Here is a 26,668-nt window from a genome sequence, read left to right on the forward strand (position 1 = left end):
GCTCTGTTACTTTTGCTTCCTTCTTCCCACGGAGATTTCCTACAGATGTGGTAGCTCAGTCCCATCCCTCTGTTCAACCACACGTCTTCTTTAGCAACTGTGTTATAATTTTATGTGTCAAGAGGGGTAACAGGCATACTTAACCCGCTATGCATGAGGTATATGTTAATTTCAAACATTTCCCATTTACTCTGCATTAGGGAACAAACAGTGGAAGATTCATCCGCACATGGAAAGAAATTGGCTTAAAAAAGGTGTTAATAACTTGGGTCAGTGAGTGCAGTTGGCTAGAACATAGAGCAGAACAAACACCAACAGAGTGGTTTTGATCCCCATGTTGACTGAGGTCGTCCTTGGGGCATACCTTCTTGCATGGCTCTTTAAATGATATCACGGCATAAGACATGTTTAGCAATGCCTGGACAATGGAGAGAGAGTGCTAACTTAACATTGCTTTTCAGTCTTTAATGTTTGTTGCAATAGAACATGAAGTAAAATTAAAATTGAAACCAAGAACACTACAAATCACAGAATGAAGGTTTATTTTGAAATGTGTTATGTTCGCCTATTACAATCATTATAGTCAATGGAAAAGGATTTGTCAAATCTACATCAAAACAAAACATCAAGACAGAACTGCAGTAGACAGCTAAACAGATGTCAATTTAAAAACATTATCTGCAGGAATAACAGACAAAAAAAAACAAACCTATATAAAATCTCCACTGACCCCCTTCAACAGCACATTTAGGTTTCCTAGAAAGCCACCAAGGGCAGGAATGCTGGCTGATTATGTTGGATATTCACAGATATTTTTTAGTAAAGATTTGGAACAGAATTTTAATCATCTTTGACACGGGGTTGTTCACAGGACCTTACAAAGCAGGTAACTGGACAAACAAAATAGCAGTGCAAACCTGAAACAAAAATGGTTAATTGAGATCGTAGCGGAATTTTTATTTAAAACTTACTTTCAAGCTTTAAATTAAGTGATCTATGGGACATTGGCAAGAAGGTGAATCAGCAGAGAGGGCCAGTCAATGCTCATTGGTGGAAAAGCTGTACGTGGGCTGTGACCAGTAGCAAAGCTAAATGCACCTACATCACCAGATTACATATCAAAAAGTTTGGATTAAATACTTAAGCTTCTTGAAAAAAAAAAATGAATGTGTGATGTACTAAGGCTTCTAAAATGTTCACTAAAAACAAAGTCCTGACATTTAAAATCGTTTAATTCTATTTTGTGTGTCGGCCTTGTGAGGCAGAGGCTAAGAAGGGAATATACTGTTATAGCCTCAGACTAAGAACGCTTGGTCGTGTTAACATTTCACTGTTCATAATCACAGTGACAATTGTTACCACTGTTAAAAATATAGGATACTAAACCTTTACGAGTTAGGCAACTATATCCGCTCAAACTAAAAACTGCCACGCTGGTGAGCCAGAAGGAGCATCGAGTTCAGCGTTTCCCACAAAATGTTTGGGAAAACTGCTGCACACAATCTGTACTAGTGTTATGTGCTACAACAAGTCTTTGCTAAATTAAACTAAAATACTGTTTACATATCTTAAACCTGAAAAAGGTGATGAAAACCAATGGTTATATCATGATGAATTTTAGAGAAGTAATGTTTTGCCAGGATTCTTGACGAATATTAAAATAGTGAAGAAAAATATGAAGCTAAACTGCTTTTGAGAGTTACTAGTGCAGGGCAAACTACTTTATGATGACTTGTGTGTCATTAGTGGTTGAACAACCGAAGTCCTAACTAATAATGATCAAACTTTGAAGAATTTAGTATACAGTACTTGTACAATAAATGTGCAAACAACTTTTTTGCATTATAAAAATGCACATTCACCGGGACCAGCCAGTACTGTAATCATGATTCAAATTTGTAAAGAGATCCATATTTTCTACAGAAATAGAGAGCATCTGTCTAAAACTAGGTACATGTGTTAACTGGTTTAGCTTACCACTAGTGGTTTATAGATATTATTTCTACTTTCGGAAAATAATCTAAACATTCTTGAAATGGATGGAGCACAAATAGTAATTTGCTACATAAGCAAGACAAACTAAACACAAATGACTATAGTGGTGAATTGCTAGCTATATAAAAAAAGGCATGACCAATCAACTTGGATGCTTCTCCTCACTGTACTCACACCATAAAGTACAATAAATAGCGTGAAAAATTAGAACTGGACACAGATTTATTCAAACCACAGCTTGCAACCCCCTTACTCAATGCTTACAATATTTAAATACTATATATATATTATATAAATGTAGAACTGTATATGTAGAAGCAGCAATTTCCTAATTTCAGTATACAAAATCACTTTTGCAGAAGATACTGAAAAATATTAGCAACTGGGCATATGGCTTCTGAAGAAAATATCAGGGGAGAAACAAATTGCTGACTTGATCTACATCTATAAATGTGTGTAATTTCGAGTAACTACTAAAGCTTAAAGCATAAAATTGAACAGATAAATTTTCCAAAGCAAATACAAAAAGTACCATGCATAATTAAGTCACAAATATATCTGTTAGCATTTCTTTACTGATAGATGTTTGCTTTAAACTAATGCTGAAATGTCATATGGTTGCTCAAAGCTTATTGTAACTGCCTGTATCCCAGGAAGACAGATTACAAAATGACACTTGAGCCAAATCTATGTGGGTAATGTAATAGCCTACATGAAAAAAATACAAGTGGTTGAAAAATCTAAACATGTGCTCAAAGACACATCTCACTAAAAATGTAGCAAAATCCCAAACTGTACAAATCTGTTTCAAAACAGTCATTTATGTACAAAAATCCTTTCTATTCCTGTATTAAAACTTTGGCACTATGGAAATTTAAAAAAAAACTTTGATTTATTGGGAAATAAATATGTGGCGCATGGATATTTCTTTACGGAAATAATCTTGCAGCTCAGAGAGGATAACCACAGTTGAGGATTCTCTGTTTTAATTCTTTTGGCTCAAGTGCCCAATGATGACTTTCACATATTCGCAGTTCCTAGGAGGAAAAAACGCAGATGTTTGTTAGGATTGTTTTTTCAGAAAGTGAATTTTGTACATATGTTAATAAATAACAGGAATGGTTAGTAGAAGTGGACTACAGCAATTCCCTCTAACTCTGTTACAGGATTATAGATCAATTATTTTTTTCTGATAACTGCTTACCTTTTCTAAATTAAATGTTCAAATTTACTGTTATTAAAAATAATGAGTTTCAGTTGGACAGGTTGTTCTGCCTTGCTGCCAAAAATTCTCCTCCCATGTCCACTGTTCTTCCTATTTCATCCAGCATCCCCCACCCCGATTGTCTCTGCTGCTGGTTACGTCTATGTTGCTCATCTATGTTGTTGCTAGGGTATAACAGTGTCATTTCCCTTTTCGCCCACTAATAACCACAAGGAACATCATCAGGAAACAGGGTTAAATTGCTTCCACAGTACATTTAAACCAGGTTCCACTACTGATAATATATTTAAATCGCACAGCTTGCTGGAGTCTGAGGCAGTCCTTACGATTTTTTGATGGGGTTGCTTTCCTTGGAACGGAGGAAGCTGAGGGGGTGACCTGATTGAGGTGTACAAGATTATGAAGGGCCTAGATAGAGTGTTTCCCCTAGAGGAGAGGTCAGTTACCAGGGGCACAGGTTTAAGGCAATTGGTAGAAGGATTAGTAGGAAAAACTTCTTCATCCAAAGGGTGGTGGGTGTTTGGAATTCACTGCCTGGTTTGGTGGTGGAGGGAGAAACCCTCAACTTATTTAAAAGGTACTTGGATCTGCACCTAAGTGCTGTAATCTGCAAGGCTACGGGCCAGACGCTGGAAGGTTGGATTAGAATGGGCAGCTAGTTATTTTATTTTCTCTTTTTCAGATGACACAAACACGATGAGCTGAATAGCCTATGTGCCATAACTTTTCTATGATTCTATGATCGCTGATAAATGAGAAGGAAGGACAATGCATGAATACTGTTCCAAAGGAGTCATTTTGGACTCGAAACGTTAACTCTGTTTCTCTATCCACAGATGCTTTTCTAGCACGTTCTGTTCTTATTGTAGATCTCCAAGTTCTGCAGCATTTCGCTTTTATTTTATTGCAGTTAACACTGGTCTGATGGGAATGTCAAATCGAGAAAGATACCGGATCGGAGGTGGAAAATGTAGAAAGTTGACAGCATCACAATCAGGCAGAGTCTCACCAGTAAAAAAAAAAATAAAAAAATATTGTTTCATAGGAGTAGCTGATGACTTTTGTCATCAATACATCCAAAACTATGAACTTCAAGGGATCAATGACCATGATAGGTATTTTCACCAATAATTTTCATCTTTATAGCTTGCGTCCAAGAATCAGAATTTATGCAATCTGACTGACTAGAAGAGAAAGCAGCAATTTCTGGAAAACCCTAGTTACCATTATTGGGTGACATTTTAAGTCTGATGAATACCTGTCATTCAACAGAGAGTTCAATATATGAGATCTGTTCCCATTCCAGCATAAGCACATAACTAAAACATATCTATACTACGTGTGAACTGCACTCTGCACTGGTGTCTACATTAAGCTGCAGGCATGTATTTACACTCCCAGAGTGACACTCTCTCTCTAGCCACACCTGAAGTACTGTAATTATGGGCACCACACCTTAGGAAGGATTACATTGGCCTTGGAGAAAGTGCAGCATATATTTACTAGAATTATACCTGGACTCTAGGAATTAAATTACAAGGAGAGGTTACACATTCTAGAGTTCTCTTCCCTGGAATTTAAAAAGGTTGGGATGATTTGATAACGTTATTAAGGGGAACAGATAGATTAGATACAGTGAAATGTCAATGAGTCAAACTTGGATGACACGAGATTTCACGTGTTGAAGTTAGCAACCGTTCCCACCAACAGAATAACAAAAGCCACAGAACAATTCCTGCAAATAGCTGGCATTCCACAGTGGTTGATCTGGTTTAGCCGAACATCTGTTTGGCACTGGCAAGAAAAATAAATGCCAAAATCCTTTGCAAAAGAGGTTTTTCCAAAGTGCAAGCAAGCCAGCCCCTTCCACCGGGGTCATCTGACCAAGCTGATCCAGGCAGAGTGGTTAGACCCAAGCGCGCTCAAATATGAAATCCTGAACAAGCCATCATTTCACATCGAGATTTTGCTGTGAAGCAGGACGTGAGAGTGTGTGATGAAACCTGTGAGGAAGTTAAAAGCATTGTCGATCGGAGAGAAGGTGAAGCTGATAGAACAAGAGGAAAACCATGGCATGAAGCGGAAGAGTGGGAGATTCCACGATCAAGTTTGACCACCTTTCCATAGGCCACGAGAACATCTTAGAATAGGCATTCTCTACAGCAAGGAAGAGGATAAGAGTAGCTACTTATTTTAACCTTGAAGAAGCTCTGCTAATGTGGTTCAAGGCAGCCTGTGCAGAGAGCATGCTGACCTCCAGCCCATGACCCTGTTGAATGCCCAACTGCTCGCCCGCCTGTTTCCCAGGCTGATGCCACAAAGATGCTCTAGGACTTGGTACTGCAGCACAATAACACTGAAAATGTGTTTTGACTGCACTGACGACATGGCGAACTGTATCCCGCACGTCTGAAAACAGCATTCTAAGCAGAAGAAGATCATGGGCTTCTTCTGGTGCTACATCCTTGCCCTTTTCAAGGTCAAATCCCCTCCTGGGCCTTTCTCAAGGCCCACATGTGATACTATGTGAATTGCGCCCCCAATTGCAGTGCCAGAAATGCACTCAGCTTATAAGCTGTGATGCCTGGCTAAATTTCATGCAAAAAAAAGGCACGATAAACACAGCCACTGAACAAATGGAATAAAGATTCTTTTTACTCTTATCACACACACAACCACATTAGGCGTGTTTAATGCATCACAGCAAGGCTCAATATGTAGCATTTCAAATTGGCCATGTCTGTAGACATATCAGGTTACACAGAGACACACACATGGCAGATTGGGCCTTCACCGCCATCACAAAGCTCTGCTCAACCTGAATTTCAAGGCAGTTTCCCTGGATTTTGACTCATCGAGAGTTTAATGCAGAGAAACTATTTCTGCTGGTTGGGGAGTCCAGGACTAGGGAACCGTAGCAAAAATGAGAGCCTGACCTTTCAGGAGTGAAATTAGGAAACACTTCTACACACAAAGAGTGGCAAGAGTTTGGAACTCTCTTCTGCAAGTGGCAATTGATGCACGATCAATTGTTAATTTTAAATCTGAGATTGATAGATTTCTGTAGCAAAGGTAACAAGGAATATGGGGAAAATGCAGGTATATGGAGCTAGGCCACGAATCAGCTATGATGTATTTGGGTGGCAGAACAGGCTTGAGGGGCTGACTGGCCTCCCTGCATCTCACCTGTTCCAATGTGTCTAAAAGTTGTATTCAGAGCTGAAAACAGAAGTTGTTTGCACACTGGGTTATATCAAAAAAATTTCCTACCAAAAGAAAAAAAAAATCTCAGTATTTAACAGACTAAGTTAGATCTTCTGACTACTTAATTACACATATTCATTAAGGAAAATGAAATAAAATGTATTTGTACAAATACAGCATATCAGCAATCTAATACAAAGATCACCAACCTTCACTCATATCAGTCATCTGAATGATTACATTTGGTTTGTTCCAACATGCTGCAGCATTTTCAGCAAGCCCAGCCTCTCCATTTTAAAAGGATCCATTTACCCCAAATCAGCCTTTTCCAAAGTTCACAACTTGCATTAGCCATTTCTTTGCAACATTTGAGGCAGTTAAATATGAGTTCTCATCCTGTTCTCCTCTAAATCCAGACACAAATATTTACTTAAGTATTTACTGGACAGTAACTAGAAGTGAAATTCAGGCTGACTGTACCCTTCTGTAATCCACACCAGTAAGGGGGAGATCAACTATATCTAGCTATTGCAATGGTTAAAGTTTGAAATTAGGCTAAAAAAAAAAGCAATAACAACTACAGAGTCTATCGCAACTGTACCTGTAAAAGCTGTATTTGTGATCTGCTCTTTTCTTAACCCATGCAGGGCAGAGGTGGTGGAAGAAACGGGATGGTAATGCTGAGAAGTGGTGAAGCCACTGGAATATCATGAGTCCAAAGACAAGTAGGTGGGTGGGGGGAATCAAAATGGTGTAAATATTTGCAATAATATGCAATTTGCAAAAGGACATTTGTTACACGGCTTTTCTCACGTCATAGATTTAATATTGCAAATCAAACCAGTAACTAATAGTTTATGGTTGTTTCTCACTGAAGATGAATAATTAAATATTAGATTTATAAAAGCTACAAATTGCAGGATATCAGCCACACAATTTTTGGATCCCCTCTACTGAAATTAGCTAAGGACTAAAGATTCTAAAATAAACCCACTTGTGAAGTGCAAGGTGCAAGAAAACCTTCTTCTGACTGTTTTGAACACAATAGTTAAAAATAGTTGTTTAGTGGCACAGAACTTGAGTGTTGCTGAAAAAAAGAGGTGTCAAAGCTTTCCGTCTTGTCGCTCACTCGCAAGAATAAAGGGGAAAACAATAATTTATGCTGTATGTGAAGAGAGTGCTGATTGGTTGGCAAGTGGCGTTGCCATGGAGAATGCATCACTGATGGTGACTGACAGTTAAATGCCAAGCATTGTTTGAAATTTAAACCAGGCAGTTTGACACTGATTGGTCAAGGTATTGCCCTGAGGAATGAGCCTGCAAATGGCTGTTGCTTATTTTGTTTAGCTGAAACAGGCACAATGTGTGTACATGTTCTTTCTGTCTGCAAAGAACGGGGCCCCGTGTATTAATATATGTAGCTTCCAGTACACTCAAATGCACCACACTGAGCCCGACTGACAATCTTAAATTGGTTATCAGCGTAATTCTTAGTGCATTGAGGAGATAGACGACAGACCAAAATGCAGGCACAGATTGGTCGCGGAGCTTTGTGGCTGAAATTGGCTCGCCACACCCCCGCCCCCATTTTCTTCCCAGCAAACAGACGAAAACCAATTTCTCTCCCAAAGTCTCTTCGAGGTAGCAAGCAAACTAGAAAGAGGCAGCCAAAGATGGATGCTGGGGCACTCCAGAAGCAACAGGAAAAACAACTGCTAGAGAGTGGAACCATGACATTTACAATTCCTCATTAGCAAACTACTGAAAAAAGGCAGTGGAAGAGAATGGAGGGGTCAGTGATTTGCAGTATATTGAGAGGTAGAGCTCTAATAAGAGGAGAAGGCATGATAGGCTGAATGGCCTCCTTCTGTGCTATATCATATAAAGAGATGGACAGAAAAGTTTGCCAATCTTTAAAAAAGTTTAGTTCTAATGCTCTGGCTAGTAATGAAATAGGACTAATGTCTTGAATGCTGAAGGTAAATTTCTTATTTCTTTACAAGGAATATAAGCTAGGGAAGTTTTCATTATTAGTGATAAACATACATATCCTCTACAATAGCAAAAATACATTCAACATAAACATGTGAATAAACTACTTATAAGATTTACAAGTGTCCAAACAGGTAGTAAATGGGTGGACTTGAAGTGTACTTGTTACGTTTTTGGATTTCACGAAGATATTTCCTTTGTGCTTGGCGCCAAAGACCACTTCTGTAGGCAAGTCATCATTCTCCAGGACCTATCCAATATCTGGTAATGTAGTGGACTCAAGGATTGAGCAAAAATCTTTGTTAAGGTATCCAGCTTTCTGGATATGTCACAGGCCCTGTTATGATCTCAACTTCAGGAAGTGGTAGAGGAAACACCCATACTTACAGTATCTCTGGCTGTAAAGCACAAGGCTGACTTATTAAAGAACACTTAAGCAGCAGCAAAGGCAAATACAGCAATTTGGATTATTTTTACACTTTTTTCACACCCACTGTTTAGATATAAAGACCTGATATTTCCCTAACTCTACTGAGACTAAACATGTACCTGCCTCCCCAACATAATTTATACATTGGGGTTCCTCGAGAGTCTCCAGCCGTATCCCAATGGTCTCAGAAATAATGGTGAATTAGGAATCACACTCCTGGAATATACCCTGGTATGCATTGAGGTTCAAACAGGAACAAGGGAAATCAAAAATGGATCATAAAATATTAGACATAGCTGCCAGACAAATTTATACTTAAATAAGTACCCAGCTAACAACCAAATCATTTGAGACCTGGTAACAAATTCCTCCAGTCTTAATTAATAACTACAGTACAAATAGTTCTCAATTAAGAATTTCTGTTCAAATTTTTAAAAAAATAAAATGTATCTGCATTGAAAGAATTTCCCCATCCATTCAACTAAATACAAAAGACATGGATTTCATCCAGAGTGTCCAGTGTATGTTGAGCTGAACAGTAAGCACAATTTAAAGTTTTTAAAAAAATATTGAAATATATTTATTTACTTACGATTAGAATAGATACAAATTCCCCCTTTTGTCCTAGTACTGCTTTAGTACACATTGATAAAAATCTTGATACATACTCCTATCAGTATAAAATCAACAGAAATATACCATTGCATAACTAATTGCATAAACTCTCCATTGCTCAAGGAATAGAAAGTGTCCAATCATTTCTGGGATCTGGGTGTTCAAACAGATAAAATAAAAGCAATCCTGAAAGCAGTTAAGTTTCCCCAAGTGGAACGAATTCTAAAAGGCTCAGTCTAACCATTGCTGACACAAATTCTCCGTCAAGCCTACCCCATGTGGTACAATATCTAAATGGTGTAATGCAAGTAATTTTGCAAATCAGGATTCAAGTGGTGCGGTGATGTAGCCTGGATTTACACATGCCATTAAAGTGGCATAGGGAGAACTTTAGATTGCAACTTACATGTGCATTCTTAATTTTGCACCAGGCATTCATGAGTTATTAGAAAATAGATTTGTAGTACTACCTTAAACTAACACAAATATTATGCAGACATCCCAATAAATACCTCTGTCAACAAAACCCAAATGCAACTAGTATGTACCATGGAATGCCATCAAGTGACTTATTCAAATACCATATTGACTATGTAAAAGAAAATCTCATTGTCAGATACGTATACCTGTGCTGAATTAATATTTTGATGGAATACAACATTGGAATTAATAAAGCAATGTCATTATTCACTTATTCAAATTGGTAGCACCAAAAACGTTTAGATAAATGGCATTCTACTGCACTACTTTTCAGCAATACATTGGAGCATAATTTCCAAATTAGATATATTACAACCGAATACAAAAGGTTACTTCTATAACTCACATTTATACATTGGAATTCTCTGCAGAAAATTCACCATCTGGTTCCGTAACTTCATTGCTTTTTTGTGAAGGAGGTTTCCATACATCACTGCTGCCACTTGCATCAGAGGCATCATCTTCATCCTCCTGGCTCGCATTCTCTTCCCCAGGCCAATCTTCATCCTCATCAAGTGGTTCATTCTTCTCATCATCACCGGGGTACTGTCCATCTGAATTATTGCTCTCAGAAGCACCACCTTCTGTTTGCCTTTGTACAAACCATTCCCTGATGCTCTCGTAACTCATACACGATCTTGCAACAAGATCGTCAAGGTCCTCTTCGTTTAAGTATTTGTGCTTCAAGTAGTATTGTTCAAGAATATTTTTCCCTGAAGAAGCATGGCCTGATTTGCTAGTTGATGTTCCACTCCAGTTATTTGACCTTCCAGTGCCTCTGGGCCTTCCTCTTCCTCGTGGTCTACCTCTTGATCTACCTCTGCCTTTACTCTTTTTGGAGGAAACTTGGGTTTGTCCATTTTGGCATTCCACATTACCGCTTTGATAGTAATAGTACCATTTCAAGTTACCATTTTTCCAAGCATATCTGGTATCTCCGAACCAACTTACTATGTCAGTTCTGGCCAGTCCACTATCTGCTGCTAATCGGTCGTATTCCTCTGGGGACGGCCACTGTGTACGGACAAATGCACTTTTAAGGAGATGTAGTTGCTCTGGAGTTTTCTTATATAGCCTACTAGCTGCAGCAGCCATTACTCTTGGTATTGCTAACCCACTTGCCAAAGATGTGGTATGAATTTGCCCATAATTTGATTTGGCAGATACTCCATCAGAGTCTTTGTATTTAACGTCAACCTCGCCTCCAATTGCTTTCCCACTCTCCTCATTTTTATCGTCAGAGCATTTAGCTTTCCTTCTTTCACAGAACCAGACATCAATCTCCCTCCTGGTGAGTTTTGTATCAGTCCTTAGCTTGTTAATCTCATCATCATTAGGAAATGGATTTGAAAGGAAACTTTCTTCCAGGAGGTGAAGCTGCTCTGTAGATTTCTCTTTGAACTTCTGTGGAGTAAAATCAGGGAAAGCATTCCATCCGTGTTTGCGCTGTTGAGTTATTACAAGGGATTCGGATGTGGTTTCATCACCAGAATCTAAAACAATAGTGCTGCTGACCTCAGGAACATTGACATTTTGATTACACCTTGAATTCCTGTGGTTGTATCTTGTGTCACTGAACCACTTCTTAATGTCACCCCTCGAGAGGCCTGTCACTTGTATAATTCTAGCAATCTCCGCGTCACTGGGGAACGCATTTCTATTGAAGCTGGCTTTTAGTTCTGTCAGTTGTTCTTTTGTCTTCTTGAGGCGCACACCATATGGATCTGTGGCTGAAGCGGGAACGAGAGAGCTTCCTTGTGCAGCAAGTTGTGGAAGCTGCGCATTGTTTGTCCGTTTTGCTTCGGGACCTGCGTCACCTTCCTGTGCTCTGCGCTTTTGCCACTGTGGTGTTTGATTTGCAACTCCTGCAACGGTGACAGTAATTGGAGAATTCCCAGCAACTGCATTTGTACTGGCGACCTGCGCCAAGACAATACCTGGCTGGCCAACTATCTGACAAGGCTGAAGGATCTGCTGCAGCCCATTAGCAGATGTTGAAATCTGTGCCGGTATGACTGTAATTGTTTGTGGTATAGAGTGCACAGTTCCATTGAAAAGTTTCTTCTTGGCATCTTCCACCTCCTCTGGGGTCCAACTGATGCCGTGCTTGAGACGCTGAGCCGTGAACCAGATTTTAATCTGTTCTTCTGCATATTTTGTCTGAGTCTTTAATGTTACAACTTCTGACTGTGTGGGATAAGGAAATCTGTTGAACGAGTTCAGTAGGTGAGTATTTACATCCATATTAGTGTTGTAAGTTGGAATGCTGTTCACAGGAATCATAACTTTAGGAACTAAATTAGGAGTTGGGGAGGGTATCACTTGACTTACATTTACTGAATCAAGTATCACTCCATTTGTTTCTTGGTTAATGCAAATTCCACTGGTATTGGTAGATCCTGAGACTGAGTTGGCCCCCAGTGTCTCATCATTGTTTTCTTGATCAGCAGTAAATTCATCTACCAAACTAGGTGAGACAGAGATTCTTTTGGTCTCAGTTTTACTTTTAATCATCTTCATAATTGAAGTTTTGCTTATTGAAATTCCCATTGGAGTACTATCAGTGCTTTCTGCCTGTTCCTCATTTGTAGAAACACCATTACTATTGGATTCTTCAACAGTCTGTTCAAAGACAGTTTGATTATTGTGTTTTACCATTTTAAGCTTAAAATTTATTTCACCTGAATGGTATCTGGCATTGTGGTCATTAAGAGTATCATACCTTTTGGTCGTAAAATTACATTCCACACAGAAGTAGGATGGGTTAAGAATAACATTTGGGTGCTTTGAGTCAACATGCAAAGTAAATTCGTTCAAGTCCTGTGTTTCAAAAGTGCAATATTTACATTCATAGCCTCCTTCTAGTCTCTTGATTTGGGTATCTTGCACTTCCTTTTCTGGAATATTCTCATCATCAATTACTGCACTATCTGCTGTCAAGCTCTCATCAGAAATATCTGGAGGAAGATCATCTGTAATCATGTCCAATTCTGGGTCCTGGTCCAGAGTCTCACTGGCAGGAACCATGCAAGGAATTTTAGATTTCCTTTTGCTAGCCATGGTCAGTGGCGAAAAACTGATTTTTTTCCGGAAACTACCAATGTCACTGAAAGTTGATCTACCTTCACCTTGATATCTTCCTGTTGTGCCTCCCCACAGGTAGCAGCAATATCACTTCGCATTCACCTGTAGATAACAATAAAATGTTACTCCAGGGTTACAAATAGAAACTATTTAACTGCATTAAAATCTGAGGCTATCATTTTGATACACTACGTTGGAGTATCAACGCAATAATGGAATTAGGGCTGGGAATTTCCCCGATATCAACAGTATTCCAATGACACCAAAGGTCACATATTTGCCGACAGAAAGTGAAAGAAACTTTAAAGGCAGGAGCTATTCCATGAATCTCCTTAGGGGTCACTTGCAGCACATCTACAAAAGTAGCTGGTCACTGAGGCCACACAGGTGACATTCAAGTGCTTGAGGCAGCTCAAAGAAGAACCACAAGACTGATCTCTTGTATTCAGGTTTGCATTTTGAGCGAAGAATGGAGAAACTTGAGCCCATGAGCTGAGAAAGGTGTTAATAAATTAGCTAAGATTTTCTCCTGCCTGCATTCAATGAAAACTGAGACAAAACAAGATCTGAACACTAGCATAAAAGCAAAAAACTGCAGATGCTGGAAATCAAAAACAAAAACACCTGGAAAAACTCAGCAGGTCCAGCAGCATCTGCGGCGAGGAACACAGAACTCTGTACTGTTGAAGGGTCATTCGGACTTGAAACGTTAACTGTGCTCCCCTCCGCAGATGCTGCCAGATCTGCTGAGTTTTTCCAGGTATTTTTGTTTTTGATCTGAACACTGGCACCTCTCTAGGAATGGCATATATGCAACCCAGAAAGATGTTGGGTGCCAAAGGAACCTTCTTGGAAACACATCAGAATGCAAAGTGGCTCTTCTCAGTAATCCTGGCAGTAGGAGATGTGCTTCCCTTAGAATTAGGGTTTTCAGTAGGTGAATTCCTGTGAGTAGGATTGTTTGCAGATATCCCCATTCCAACTTCCAATAGACACTGTCAACTACCCAGAAAATTACAGGAATATCAGTGAAGAAGATATGTACCAGTAAAAGCATGAATGCAGATATTTGATGACCATGCTGACTGTTAATGGTACATTAATTATTATGTTAATATACACAGGTGAAGGGCATTGTTTAATTAAGTACTTAATACACTGATTGGTGAAGATTTTCAGCAGTGGCAACGAGATGATGTCCGGTCACAGTAAAACTGGAAGAGAAGGGTGCACCAAGGCCAAGACTCGCTCCTCCATTTCCCTGTTGGCCACATCCACTGGCTGCTGCGCAGGGGTCATTATGCCAAGCGTGTTGGGGCCGGAGCCCCCATCTACCTGGCTGCTGTCTAGGAGTACCTCACTGCCGAGATCCTTCAGGTGGCCAGCAATGTGGCCAGGGACAACAAGACCATCTGTCTCATGCCCCGCCACCTGAAGCTTGCCATCTACAACAACATGGAGCTCAACAAGCTGCTGGGAGGGGTCAGCAGCATAGCCCAGGGTGGGATCCTGCCCAACATCCAGGCTGTGCTGCTGTCCAAGAAAACTGGGCGCTCCTGCAAGGTTTATGCCTGAAAGGATGAGATGAGTAAAATAAAAAAAGATAAAGAAAGGCTGCTGGGACACAGAGTTAATAGGTAGGAGGCAGATGCCCATAAATAAAATAACTTATCAAGAAAAGGATGTGTGTCTAGTTTCATCCTTCAGCATCTGGCCTGGGATTCATTTATCACTGACCCTCTCAGAATCCTTAAGAGTCTCTGGGACGTGGTTTGAAGACTCATGTTGCTGGCTGTCAGAGCTTCCCAATCCCTGTGATTTTCTTTAGGGAAAAGCATTTGGAGTCCATTATCTGGCCACTGCAAGTTAGGCAGAGAGCCAACCTTCCCATTTTGGAAAGAGAGATAGAATCTTCTAAATAGGTGGTAGATCTTGATTTGCCAGAGTACGACCTTTGCCACCTCTCAGAAATCAAATTCATCAGACCCTATTTTAGTCTCTATCCAACCTTACATTTCCTCCTGCACATACACGTTGAGTTGCTTAGCTCCTCATCCACCTTTTTCTAACCTGCTGTCCTTGAAACACAAATATTATAGATTTCCTTACCTCTCAAATCTTCTGTTTCCCCCAATTTTTTTTAAATAAGATTTTAAGGTTGGTGTCACCCAATCGCTACTTTTTGATTTAATTTATATTTTCCTTCCCCCATTTTAATCATGGCAGTATCTTCACATTGGTCTCCCGCATTTTTCTTTTTCAAATGTGCGTGTTGGCCAAGGTCAGCATTTGAGTTCACCACTTATGGTTGAATAACATGCCTTGACTCAATGTCCAAACCATCACATTAAGAGTGACCATTATGGCACATGATTAGAAGCTTGCTGGTGGGCAGGATATTGAGGTCGATGAGCAGGGGGCGGGGCCCACTCGCCAACGCGTAAAATGACGCAGGATGACGTTGGGCGGAACTCCCGACATCACACCGCGCCATTTCAATATTCAGGTCGGCGGGGGCGCAGCCAAATCAGCTGTACACCTGACGACCTGTCAACGGCCTATTGAGACCATTTAAAAGTAATTGAACTCGTTGAAGGACCTGCCCATCCAACCTTAAGGTTGGCGGGCAGGCCAGGAACCCTAGCAGGCTTCAGAAAAAGCATGAAACCTCCTCCACAGGCGGGATGAGGTTTCATGTAGGTTTATAAAATTTAAAAGTTTAATTAAAAATGATGGATATGTCACATGAGGGGACATATCAGGGAAGTTTTATTTTTCTATATTTAACATTTTTGAATTTGGCGCCACCAATATAAGGCTCCACATGCAGCGTAGAAGACAGAGCAATTCTGTCAAGCTTTTTTTGGGATTTTGAATGCAAGTAACAGATTACTTAGAATATTACAGACTATTAGTATGTACTTGTCTTAACAGTTCTTATAGTTCTTCGATGAGAGCAGATGAGATATATATCTGGATGCATTTTGATAATTTATCAGCAAATGAGTCCAGACTTAGTCATACTTCCTCAAGTCATCTTGAAAATATACATATGTACAAATTAGGTGGAGGCCATTCAGCCCCTCGAGCCTGCTCCACCATTTGATAAGATCGTGGCTGATCTGATTGTGGCCTCAACTCTACTTTCCTGTCTAACCCCACTCCCTTTGATTCCCTTGTCAATCAAGAATCTATCTAACTCAGACGTAAAAATATTCAATCACTCTGCCTCCGTTGCTCTCTGGGGAAAAGTATTCCACAAACTAACGACCCTGAGAGAAAATATTTCTCCTTGTCTCGGTCTTAAACAGGTGATCCCTTATTTTTACACAGTGCCCCCTAATTCTAGTCTCTCCTATAAAGGGAAACATCCTCTCAGCATCCACCCTGTCAGGTCCCCTCAGGATCTTTTATGTTTCAATAAGATCATCTCTGATTCTTCTAAACTCCAATGGATATAGGCCCAACCTTTCCTCATGACATAATCCCTTCATCTCATGAATCAGCAAAAAAATGGAACTTGCCACTTGAGCAACAATAAAAAGTACTTTATTTTGCTAACAACTTAATTCCCAAAGCTAACTTTTTTTCTCATATCCTGGATCACAGTTAGTTAATTAATTAATCAATCAATCAATCTTCGACAGCACCATCCAAGCCCGTGACCTCTAACACCCTAAATTGCAATGGCAGCAGACATATGGGAACACCACTCAACTCCAAGCCACATATCATCCTGACTTGGAACTATATCGCCGTTCCTCCACTGTCACTGGGTCAAAATCCTGCAACTCCCTTTCCAACAGCACATCCTATACCACATCGGCTGCAGCAGTTCAAGAAGGCAGCTCACTACCACCTTCTCAAAGGCAATTAGGGATGGGTAATAAATGCTGGCCTAGGCAGCATACCCCATGAAAAAATAAATTATTTTATTTCTCTGGCTAAAATACAAAATGCTCAGAGTTTTAAAGCTTTCCTTAAAATAAGCTTAAGGGTTTTTCCAGCCTTAGCTGCATATCTCTAAGCTACATCTTCCCTTGTTTGGTTGAAACAAAAACAGGAGAAATGTTTGTTGTTGAATCATAATTCACAACCTAACTAAAGGGCAAGAATAGGCAGTTTCAGATGTGCAATCACAGAGAATGACAAAATAAGGATACGACATGTACAATACTGATTTCCAGTTCTCAAGCAGTAATTGGGTTACTAAACCAGTATAAATATGGTAAAGTTTGTTAAGCAGCTGGGGAGCATGCAAATCTTGGGAGACTGGCACAACAGAGCTTGGTTCTCAGACCTAGCCTGGATACACTGGTAACTGCTGGAATGGAAAAATGGAAAGGAATGCAAACATTTTTAGCGGGAGACAGACAGAGCATAATTTACAAAAACAAGCCATAACCATGCCATAATGACAGTCAATGCTGCATCAAGAACTCAGAAGACCTATCATCAGGTCCAGAAGAAACTACACGATCTGATCAATACAAAAATGCATGGCATGAATATTACAGTAAATTAACAATATGTGACACAAATGGAAAACAGTAGTTATTAAAAGTGTATCAAAGGATGTTATTGAGACAGACAAGTGCAAGCAAGAGTGTCACAGAAGAAATCTGCATTTTTATGCAAATTATAATTATGGTTGCCGTGATAACTGAGAAAAAGGACATCACATTTCAGGATGCCCCATAAAGAGTTGAATACCAGATTGTTAGTACAACAGTGTATGGGAAAAAATGTGTTTCCTGTTTCGTCTCCTGAATGACCTAGCACCAACTGTAAGATTATGTTCCCTTGTACTTGATTCCTCCATCACAGGAAATAGGCTTTCCATATCTACCTTATCAAATCCTTTTCAACATTTTAAACAGCAAGGTCCCTCAGTTAGCAATGAAATAACTGATCAGATATTCTGCTTTTATGATGTTGGCTGAGAAGTAATTGGTGGCCTCAGAAAATACAATCACAGAATAATTACCACGCAGAAGGAAATCATTTGGCCCACTGAGCCTGAGCCAGCTCTCTGAAAGAGCAATTTAGCCAGTCACGCTCCCCCATAGCCCTACAAATTTTTCCCTTCAGTTGCTTATCCACTTCCCTTTCGAAAGCCACAGTTGAATCTGCCTCCATCATCTTCTCAGGCAGTGCATTCTGCATCCTAACAACTTGCTGTGTAAAAATGCTTTTCCTCATGTCGCCTCAGGTTCTTTAGCCAATGGCTTTAAATCTGGCCCCTCTGATTCTTCATCTTTCCATCAGTAGGAACAGATTCTCCCTATCTACTCTGTCTAAACCCCTCATGATTTTGAGCACCTCAATCATATCTCCTCTCAAGCTTCTCTTCTTTAATGAGAATAACCCAAACTCTTCAAACTATCACAGCCCTCCATCCCAAAATCCGTTCTCGGAAATCTTTTCTGCACTCTCTCTAAAGAATTTACAGCTTTTCTTTGGATAGTGCCATGGGATCTTTTACATTCCAAGGGGACAGAGTGGGTCTTGGTTTTACACCTCATCCATAAGACAGCACCACCAAAGATACATTAGTGACGGACCAATGCACTGAAGTGTTAGCTCCGATTATGTGGTCTTGTCGCTGGAGCAGGACTTAAATCCATGACCTTCTGAATCAGTGTCAACACTGAGCTAAGTTTCAAGAGCTCCCTCAAGAGTACATGCAAGATGACTTCCTACTTTCACAATGTTTTCAGAAAAGGGGAGATACTTTAATGCTCAAAAAAGATAGAGTTCTGTGGTAAGGTTAGTAAATGATGCATTTGTGAAGGAAAATGAGCTAAGATCTCCCTCTGAGAGTTTAGTCAGGGTCCTAACACATATTCCTGTCAACTGCTGTGATAAATTAACAGGCAGATCATGTGATCTTTATCAAAAATGACTGGTTCAAAAAAGTTTCAAGGGGTATAAAAGCATGTCGGATAGACTATTGGTCAGTCTGAAATAAATTTATCCAGACGTAAACCTAGTCAAATGAGTATGTGTAGAATTCTGGTATAACAGGTCTTCAACCTATTTCACCCCCAGTTGAATATGATAACTAGAGCCAGAAGTAAAATTTTCTGTCTTGTTAATCCAAGTTAAAGGAAACCTGGGCCCCAACACAATTCAATTTGAATTTGACCGATAATTCAGTAATTACATTTTCCAAAATATATCATGCAATGATAGGACAAGTAAAACAAGGTGATTGTGCTGTGTGACATCCACACTTGCACAAATTTCCAGCAGGGGCCACAGAGTGATGTACAAGTTCAGGCCGCAGCACCAAAAAAGCACAAAACCAATCTGACAGAAAATGCTAAAATACTCAGCAGATTTGGTAGCCCCTGTGGAGAGACAAACAGATTTAACATTTCACACCTGTGACCTTTCACCAGAACTGAGAAAAGTTAGAATTGTAATAGGTTTTGAGCAAGTGAAAAGGCGGAGAGGGTTGGTGGGAAGGATAACAAAAGATAAGGGGCGGGATTTTCCTGCCCCGACACTGGCAGAATGGAAATTCCTGCCCAAAGTTTATGGACTTTTGGCTGCTCTCCAAATTTTCTGGTCCCAACCGCGTTGATTCCTGACACCGGCAGAACCAGAAAATCCCGGCCAAGGTCTGCGATAGGGTGAGGAGCAGAAGAAAATATATGGCAAAAGGTTTCATGGTTGGTGAGGCCAAAGGGAGCGGTAATGGGCCAAGTAAAGAAACAAAAGATGTGTCTGGAGGAAGCGTGAATGACAGGGTCCTGAATAGCTGCCGTCCAAAAGCAGAGTCAAGGAAATAAGTGAGAAACGAGGGAAAACACCAAACCAGCAAAGAAAAACAAAATAAAATGGGGGTTGAGATTCCAATCTAAAATTGTTGAACGCAATGTTGAGTCTAGAAGGCTGTAGGGTGCAGAGTCAAAAAAATTAGGTGCTGCTCCTCAAGCTTGCATTGAGCTTCTTTGGAATACTGCAGCAGGCCGAGGACAGAAAGGTCAGAGTGGAGGCACGGTGGAGTGTCAACGTCTTATCAATTAGATTGTTACAGGGATTACATTGTCAGTTACATTGTTACAGGAAACAGGTGATGGGTATTTGAACACATAAATAGAGGGTGTAGCTGGTTGTTTGTGAGGAGTATTGACACTGAAAAAAGAAAATAAACTCTGAGCAAGGAAAGGCTTGGTGTCGTAGTTTCGACTTCACCAACCGGCATGGATCCTATTAACATGGGAGAACTATAACGACAAGCGACAGGAAGCATAGGGTCACGCCTGCAGACTGAATGGAGATGTTTTGCAAAGCAGTCACCCAGCCTGGGTTTCATCTCCCCAGTGTGGGAGATCATCATATCATGAGCAGCAAATAGTGTAAATGAATTGAAGGAAGTACAAGTAAATTGTTATTTCATCTGGAAGGAGTGTTTGGGGCCTTGCGTATGAAGGGAGAAGGTAAAAGAGGTGACTGAGGAGTGGACCACAGCATCACAGAGGGAACAGTCCCTTTAGAAATGATGAGAGGAGAGGGGAAGGTGTGTTTGGTGGTGGCATCACACTGGAGGTGGCAGAAATAGCAGAGGATGATGGGTTGAATATGCAGGCTGGTGGGGTAGGACAGAGGGGACACTTATGGTACTGGAGGGGAGGGCAAGGGGTGAGAGCAGAAGCGTAGGAAATAGAATGGACATAGTTTATTACATTTCTCACTTTTCCCAGTTCTGATGAAGAGTCATAGACCTGAAATGTTAACTCTGTTTCTCTCTCCACAGATGCTGCCAGACCTGCTGAAAATTTCCACTTTCTGGTTTTATTTCAGATTTCCAGCACCCACAGTATTTCACTTTTGTTACAGAACCAAAGTGAAGCTGGGACTTTCCTGATATATATGGCTGCCTGCCATACTGGAATTTACCCGTGAAGTATGTCACGTGGGGACAGGCGGTGTTCCCTCTAACTACTGTTTGCTGTATGCGGTTGGCTTATTGCACTGCACTGTGGCTTTAAGATTGACACGTAGCCTTCCATTGAATGGTGGGAAAGCAAAAAGCCAGATGAGTCCAGTGCCTTTACAACTAAAATTAAAAGAGGATTTTACATGTTTACGTTGCAGGGGAGATTCCATAACTACATAAAATGAAAAGTGTGCTTAAAATATTCTTCAAATATTGATTTTTTTTTGTTGTTTTAAACCCTTCACTGCTTTAGTTCCACAGCATTCAACTCCTCACAGTTTATCAAATAAGTAGCAGAGTGGTTATGTTACTGCTCTTGTAATCTAGAGGGCTGGACTAACGTTCTACAGGCAGGAGGTCAAATATCATCACGGCTCTGGTGCGAATTTAAATTCAGTTAATTAAGTAACTAAATCTGGAATAAATCACTAATATCAGTAATGGTGATCACAAAACACCAGACTGACGTAAAAACCCACCTGGTTCACTAATGTCCTTTGGGGAAAGAAATCTGTTGTCCTTTCCGGTCCAACCTACATGTAACTCCCAGCAATGTGGTCGACTTTTAAAAGCCCTCTGAAATGGCCTCACAAGCCACTCAGTTGTCAAGAATGTGGCTCACCAGCACCTATTCAGCGACAATTAGGGATGGGCGATAAACACTGAACTGGCCAGTGACACCCACATCCTGTTAATGAATAAAAAGACAAGTTTATTGATGTCACAGAGATATGATGACATCCAGCTCCTTTCTCAATTGTATAATATCCTCATTTGGAACTAAAACTAACTTGTGAATTCAATGCATTAACTTAGGAGACTTTCAAAATGGTGGCAATGATCTTCTGAATGAGACCAGAAGCAGCTCACCTCAAGTTACTGAGAAATACGGAAATACCTTCCTCATGAGTATATAATTAAAAATTTGAGTTATTTTTAGTTCCACTATTGTGATTTATGTAAATGCGGAAACTTGGTGGAATTCAGAACAACTAATTTTTACTCAAGGACATTACATACCAGTGAGTCATCAGACCTCTAAAATTCAGAAACACAGATTACTCATGAGTTGTTAAATTCTTCAGCAGCAGTGGAATATATTCTGTATTCCACTGTTCCCCCATAAACTATTTTCTACACCTTAGGAACATAGCAAAACTGAAAAAACACTACTTTTTCAATTTTTGACCTAGAGTGAAACACAGTTAATTTAGTTTGGAAAGTATAGTGCAGTGCTTTTTTTTTGGTCAAAACCATGACACCAAGCTTGTGGGGGTTACTCTCACAGACTAGTACACAGTGCATCCACAGTGTAACAGCCTGAAATTCTGCAGAGTGAGCTCTCAAATTCAATCCTGCAACTTTGGTTATTTGCCAAAAAGAGGACACACACTTCCAAGGACTGAAAATAAATGACAGGATTGATGGTCATGTCAAAACTACAATTTCAGAAGTTCAATAGGGCCCTTTCATTTGCCCTCAGCATATGAAGGGTAGATCTAAATATATCATAAGCATCATTGTTTAGGTGCTATGCATGCATAAACCCCTCATATGATGATTTTTACCTGGGCAGGCAGTTAAAATCACCAAATTTCTGTTGTCTTTACGCAAGTTTGCATTTTAACCTGCTCCTTCTGAGCAGGAAGATATGCAGCTTGAGTTCAGGCGTCATAGTCAGGGCCTGACTGCTTTTTTAACCAGAGACCTGCATGGCTTTGTGGCCTTCCTGTCAATAAGCCATCCTGGCAGGAAGAGTCGTCAGGGCCAGAAGGGATCCAAATAGTTGCAGGATCTTTTTGACAGTTTAGGCCCCAGGCTTTATCCAATCGCAAGGCTCTCCCGACCTTCCTTTCATCTAGTTTCCCGACTGGTACATCTGTCCCAGATGGTGGAATCCTGCCACTTGAGATTCTGCTCTTTCCGGCCCATCTGCCCTCCAGCTGCTGCTTCCCATCACCTTGAGTGGGAAACCGATGGGGCCTACGCAATGAGGCCCTGGAATGCAGCCTGCCTCAACCCCCAGCTCCTGATTGCCACCCAGGGTTAGAATCGGGGTTATCATTTCAATTGAAGAAAATATTCTTGCACTTTACATCAAGATTAATAATTGGCACCTTTATGAAAAAAACCCCAAAATCCACAGAAAGGCATTCTGTGACACTTACCAACATGTCTGACTTCAGTTTAGCATACACAAGCAATCAGCACTGCCCTGAAGCGGTGGCTCAAACCAGCTACTACAGTACAAAGAGAAACCACTTCAACCAGATCTTAATCAATTGCTCTTAGTAATCTTTGAGGGCACTGTCACATTTCATGTCTGCTTCCCGGAGGTATATTTGTATTAACAAAAACGTACAGTTAATCTAGCCATTAGACCACGGCTATATTCAAAGTGACACGATCACAATGCACAGCCACGGAGATACAACTCCTGTCAGACTTTACATTTACATGGGGGAAGTCAACATTTTGTTCAAGGGAAAATGGGTGAGAGAGGAACTTTTGGCTGTCTTTTAAAGCTGGAATTTCTTTGTACTGCAAGACCATTGTCAGCATTAAGTGAAATGCACATCCAGCAAAACAACTACAATACCAATGATTCAAGTCAGCTCTCACCACACCCCTGTTCAAAAATAAAATCAACAGGGGTAGAGCAATGAGGGTTCAATGAAACATACCGAGCTTGCAACTTACACCAAAGACTAGAGAAAATTATTTTTTTTAGAAAAGTATGAGTCACATGATAATGTTTTAAAGTCTCTGAACCATTGCAGGGTTTTTGGTAGCTCTCAAAAGAAGCCATTTCTTATTCAGTGATCTGACTGAATTACTTTGGTTGTCCTGGCAGTTTCATTGGTTTGCCAATTTTTTTTTTCATCCAGCTTTGAAAAGAAAGGATAAAATTGCAAGGCACTTTAAAAAAAAATAATTGTTAGATAAAAGCTCCTCCTGAGTACCTGCTTTTTCCCAAGTCAAGGATAGTGCTGCTCGCACTCTCTTTTCAAGGCCATGCTTGCTAGTCGTGGGTTTCACTGCTGCTTTCAGTCCTTTACTGAGTTCTGAATAATGCTGACGTTGTCTCTCCTTACCCAGTCCCAGCAGATAAATTTTCTGCTTGCCTAATTCCAAACCACATTACTTGCTTTGCCCTGGCTCCTGCCAATGCACTGACTCTCTTAATAGCACAGCACCCAACACCCCTCTGCCTCAGTGAAATTTAATTCCCAACATTCAGGAAGAGGAATTAATCTTGCAAACAGAGGGAAAAAAAGCACACAACGGCAAAAGAAGAGTAAATTTATACTGAACTGTTGGATAAGGGAGAAGTAAGTACACTTCAGAAGCAGGGAACAAAAAGTGTGTGAAATGAAAATTTAAAATATAATAGAGTGCATAAAGATAGAGCAAGGATGAGGAAGAAAGACTAACTGAGGAAATAGACAAAAACTTGTTTGGGCACTTTACCACAGAATCTTAGAAATTATTCGGGTGTAATGTGCCTTTTGCTCATCATGGTTAGATTGGGACTAAAAAACTTTTAAGTACATAGGAACATAGTAACATCCCTTCACCAGATGTCTCCTGGTCCCTGGCATTGTTACTGTCCATCTACACTTTATTACAACAATCTGGAATTCCCATCTCCCTGCTGCATAAAAAGATTTTGTTTTTGTTTTAAAAAAGGTAATTAAAAAAACCCTTGGAATCTGCAAGCTTGAAAAATCACCAAATTGGGAACATAAATGATAGAACAATATTTAGTCATTTAAATATTTTTGAACGCTCACACAAGCTTACATGAGCAAAAGTGCCACTGATTTGAATTTTCAGCTCCATCAATTAGCTCGAATAGGAAGCAAAGCCTGCAAATATTGGAAATCTGAAAGAAAAGGAAAAATGTGCAGCAATTTTATTCGAAAGGTTAGATATGCTGCATCTCGTAATTATTATTCTAACCTCACTAAAAGTCATTACACTCACAACACAACTTCGCAGGTTTGGGCAGTTCTTGGATTACTTTACATCAAAATTACAGATTGTGTTGGAACCTGCAAATAAACAAACAAAACTAAAACACCTTCAACCAGCCCCAAGCAAATCACACTGTTAAACAAAAAACAGTTTCACCGAATCACTTTAGCCCAATAACAGAACCAGAAGCTGGGAGCAAAAGAGCAATGCTTCTTGGCACAGAAGAGTTTGCATTTATATAGCTTCTTTAACAAAGCAAAATGTCCCAAAGCTTTTCACAAGAGCGTATTCAAGGACATTAGGAATTAGCTTCGAGGAAGTTCAATAGGTTTATGTTTGGCACAACATGCATTAATATAGTGTCTTTTTCTTGGTCAAACATCTTAAGACGCTGCAGAGAAGCATTATCAGACAAAAATATAATAGTGAGACACAGGAGATATTAGAGAAGATGACCAAATGTTCGGTCGAAGGACATAAGATTTAAGGAACATCTTTAAATGGAGAGAGATTTATGGAGGGTTATATTCTATTTCAAGACTTGACCTTTTTTGCAGCACTGTCCTGACTAGCTGCACATATAAAAAGAAAAAGAACATAGAAACATAGGAGCAGTGGTCCATTCAGCCCCTCCAGCCTGCTCCACATTCAACTAGACCATTACTGAATGTCTACCTCAACACCATTTTCCCACGCTATTTCGATGTCCCTTGGTGTCATTAACATCTAGAAATCTATCGATCTCATCCTCAGTACTCAGAAGGCTATCGAAAAGGAGACCATTCGGCCAGTCTCGTTTGTTCCAGCTCTTTCAGAGAGCCATTTAAAGCAGTACAGCTCTCCTAGGAGGAAAATGAAGCAGATCACATTGCAGCACTCAACGTTTTTTTCTAAACGGGAAGGAAAACACTGCCCCCCCCCCCCCCCATTGTTACCAGGCTGGAAGCTGATAACAGGGAGGGGTGTTTTCCCATCAGTGTAGGCAAATGGAGCGGTCAAAGGGGCTTCACCCACCTGGTCCGCTGGCACCGGGGAAGGGCGAGTAGAGGCAGGGGGAGGGGCTTCCAGCGGCGCCCGCGCTGGGGTGAGGGAAGGGGGCGGGGCCGCCGGTCACAGGGTGGTGGGTGGGGGAGGGGTTATAGTCCGCGCTTCTCTCTCTCTCCCCCCCACCACACCCCCATCCCGGTCATTGTCTTTATTATCTGCGCGTGCGCATTTGGGGAGCTCGCTCTCCCCTCCCCCACACCACCACCAACCCCCCCCCCCCACCCCAAAGCGATGAGAGGAAAGGGGTTGGGGGAGGGGTGACGGTTGCTGTCCCCGCGCTGACCCCACCAATGGTCGACGAGCTCGAGCTCCGCTCCCTTCCAACGGCCAGAGCCGGACCGCGGGCGAGGGAGGGGCGGCGGTCGCCGCCAACATTCACCGTTGATGAAGAGAACCCAGCACCGCCTCCTCCCTTCAGCCTCCGCCGGCACCAGCCCCTTCCTCTTCAACCTAACGTCGTCGCGCTCCCGATCCATCCTCCCCTCCTCTTTCTCTATCGCCCGATCGCTCAGATGACATACCCGACTCCTCGAAACCATCCGAACTGCATTGTCCTGCCGCCGACCGTCCCGATTTATCAATACCGCTCTTTAATTAATCGACACATTAATTTATATATAGATCGGGAAGGACGTCGACGCAGGCGACCTGACGTCATTGGGGCGCGACT

At 40.8% G+C, this 26,668-nt stretch overlaps 1 protein-coding gene across 10 annotated transcripts; it reads right to left on the reverse strand.

Moving 5' to 3' along the window:
- Positions 1 to 525: 525 nt before the first annotated feature.
- On the reverse strand, positions 526 to 26,658 carry LOC121279086 (zinc fingers and homeoboxes protein 1-like). 10 transcript variants are annotated; one of them, XR_005943324.1, is made up of 9 exons: positions 26,520 to 26,658; positions 25,627 to 25,793; positions 24,961 to 25,028; positions 24,778 to 24,859; positions 21,453 to 21,661; positions 10,288 to 13,127; positions 8,966 to 9,074; positions 6,407 to 6,486; positions 526 to 3,032 (listed from the first exon to the last, which is right to left on the reverse strand). XR_005943324.1 is itself a non-coding variant. In XM_041189992.1 (7 exons), the coding sequence occupies exon 6, from the start codon at positions 12,999 to 13,001 to the stop codon at positions 10,290 to 10,292; it is 2,712 nt and encodes a 903-aa protein (XP_041045926.1). In that variant the 5' UTR covers positions 13,002 to 13,127; positions 21,453 to 21,661; positions 24,778 to 24,859; positions 24,961 to 25,028; positions 25,627 to 25,793; positions 26,520 to 26,658; the 3' UTR covers positions 526 to 3,032; positions 10,288 to 10,289. The 10 variants fall into 10 exon arrangements, 8 of the variants coding, with proteins under 8 accessions (XP_041045926.1, XP_041045927.1, XP_041045930.1 ...); XR_005943322.1 differs by lacking the exon at positions 6,407 to 6,486; XM_041189992.1 differs by lacking the exons at positions 6,407 to 6,486; positions 8,966 to 9,074.
- Between the last annotated feature and the right edge of the window lie 10 nt (positions 26,659 to 26,668).

The sequence above is a fragment of the Carcharodon carcharias genome, chromosome 6, assembly GCF_017639515.1.
Source record: "Carcharodon carcharias isolate sCarCar2 chromosome 6, sCarCar2.pri, whole genome shotgun sequence".
In the NCBI taxonomy this organism is placed as follows: domain Eukaryota; kingdom Metazoa; phylum Chordata; class Chondrichthyes; order Lamniformes; family Lamnidae; genus Carcharodon; species Carcharodon carcharias.

Excerpts from the sequence above, each read along its gene's own strand:
- LOC121279086 (XM_041189993.1), bottom strand. The coding sequence starts at position 13,001 with ATGGCTAGCAAAAGGAAATCTAAAATTCCTTGCATGGTTCCTGCCAGT.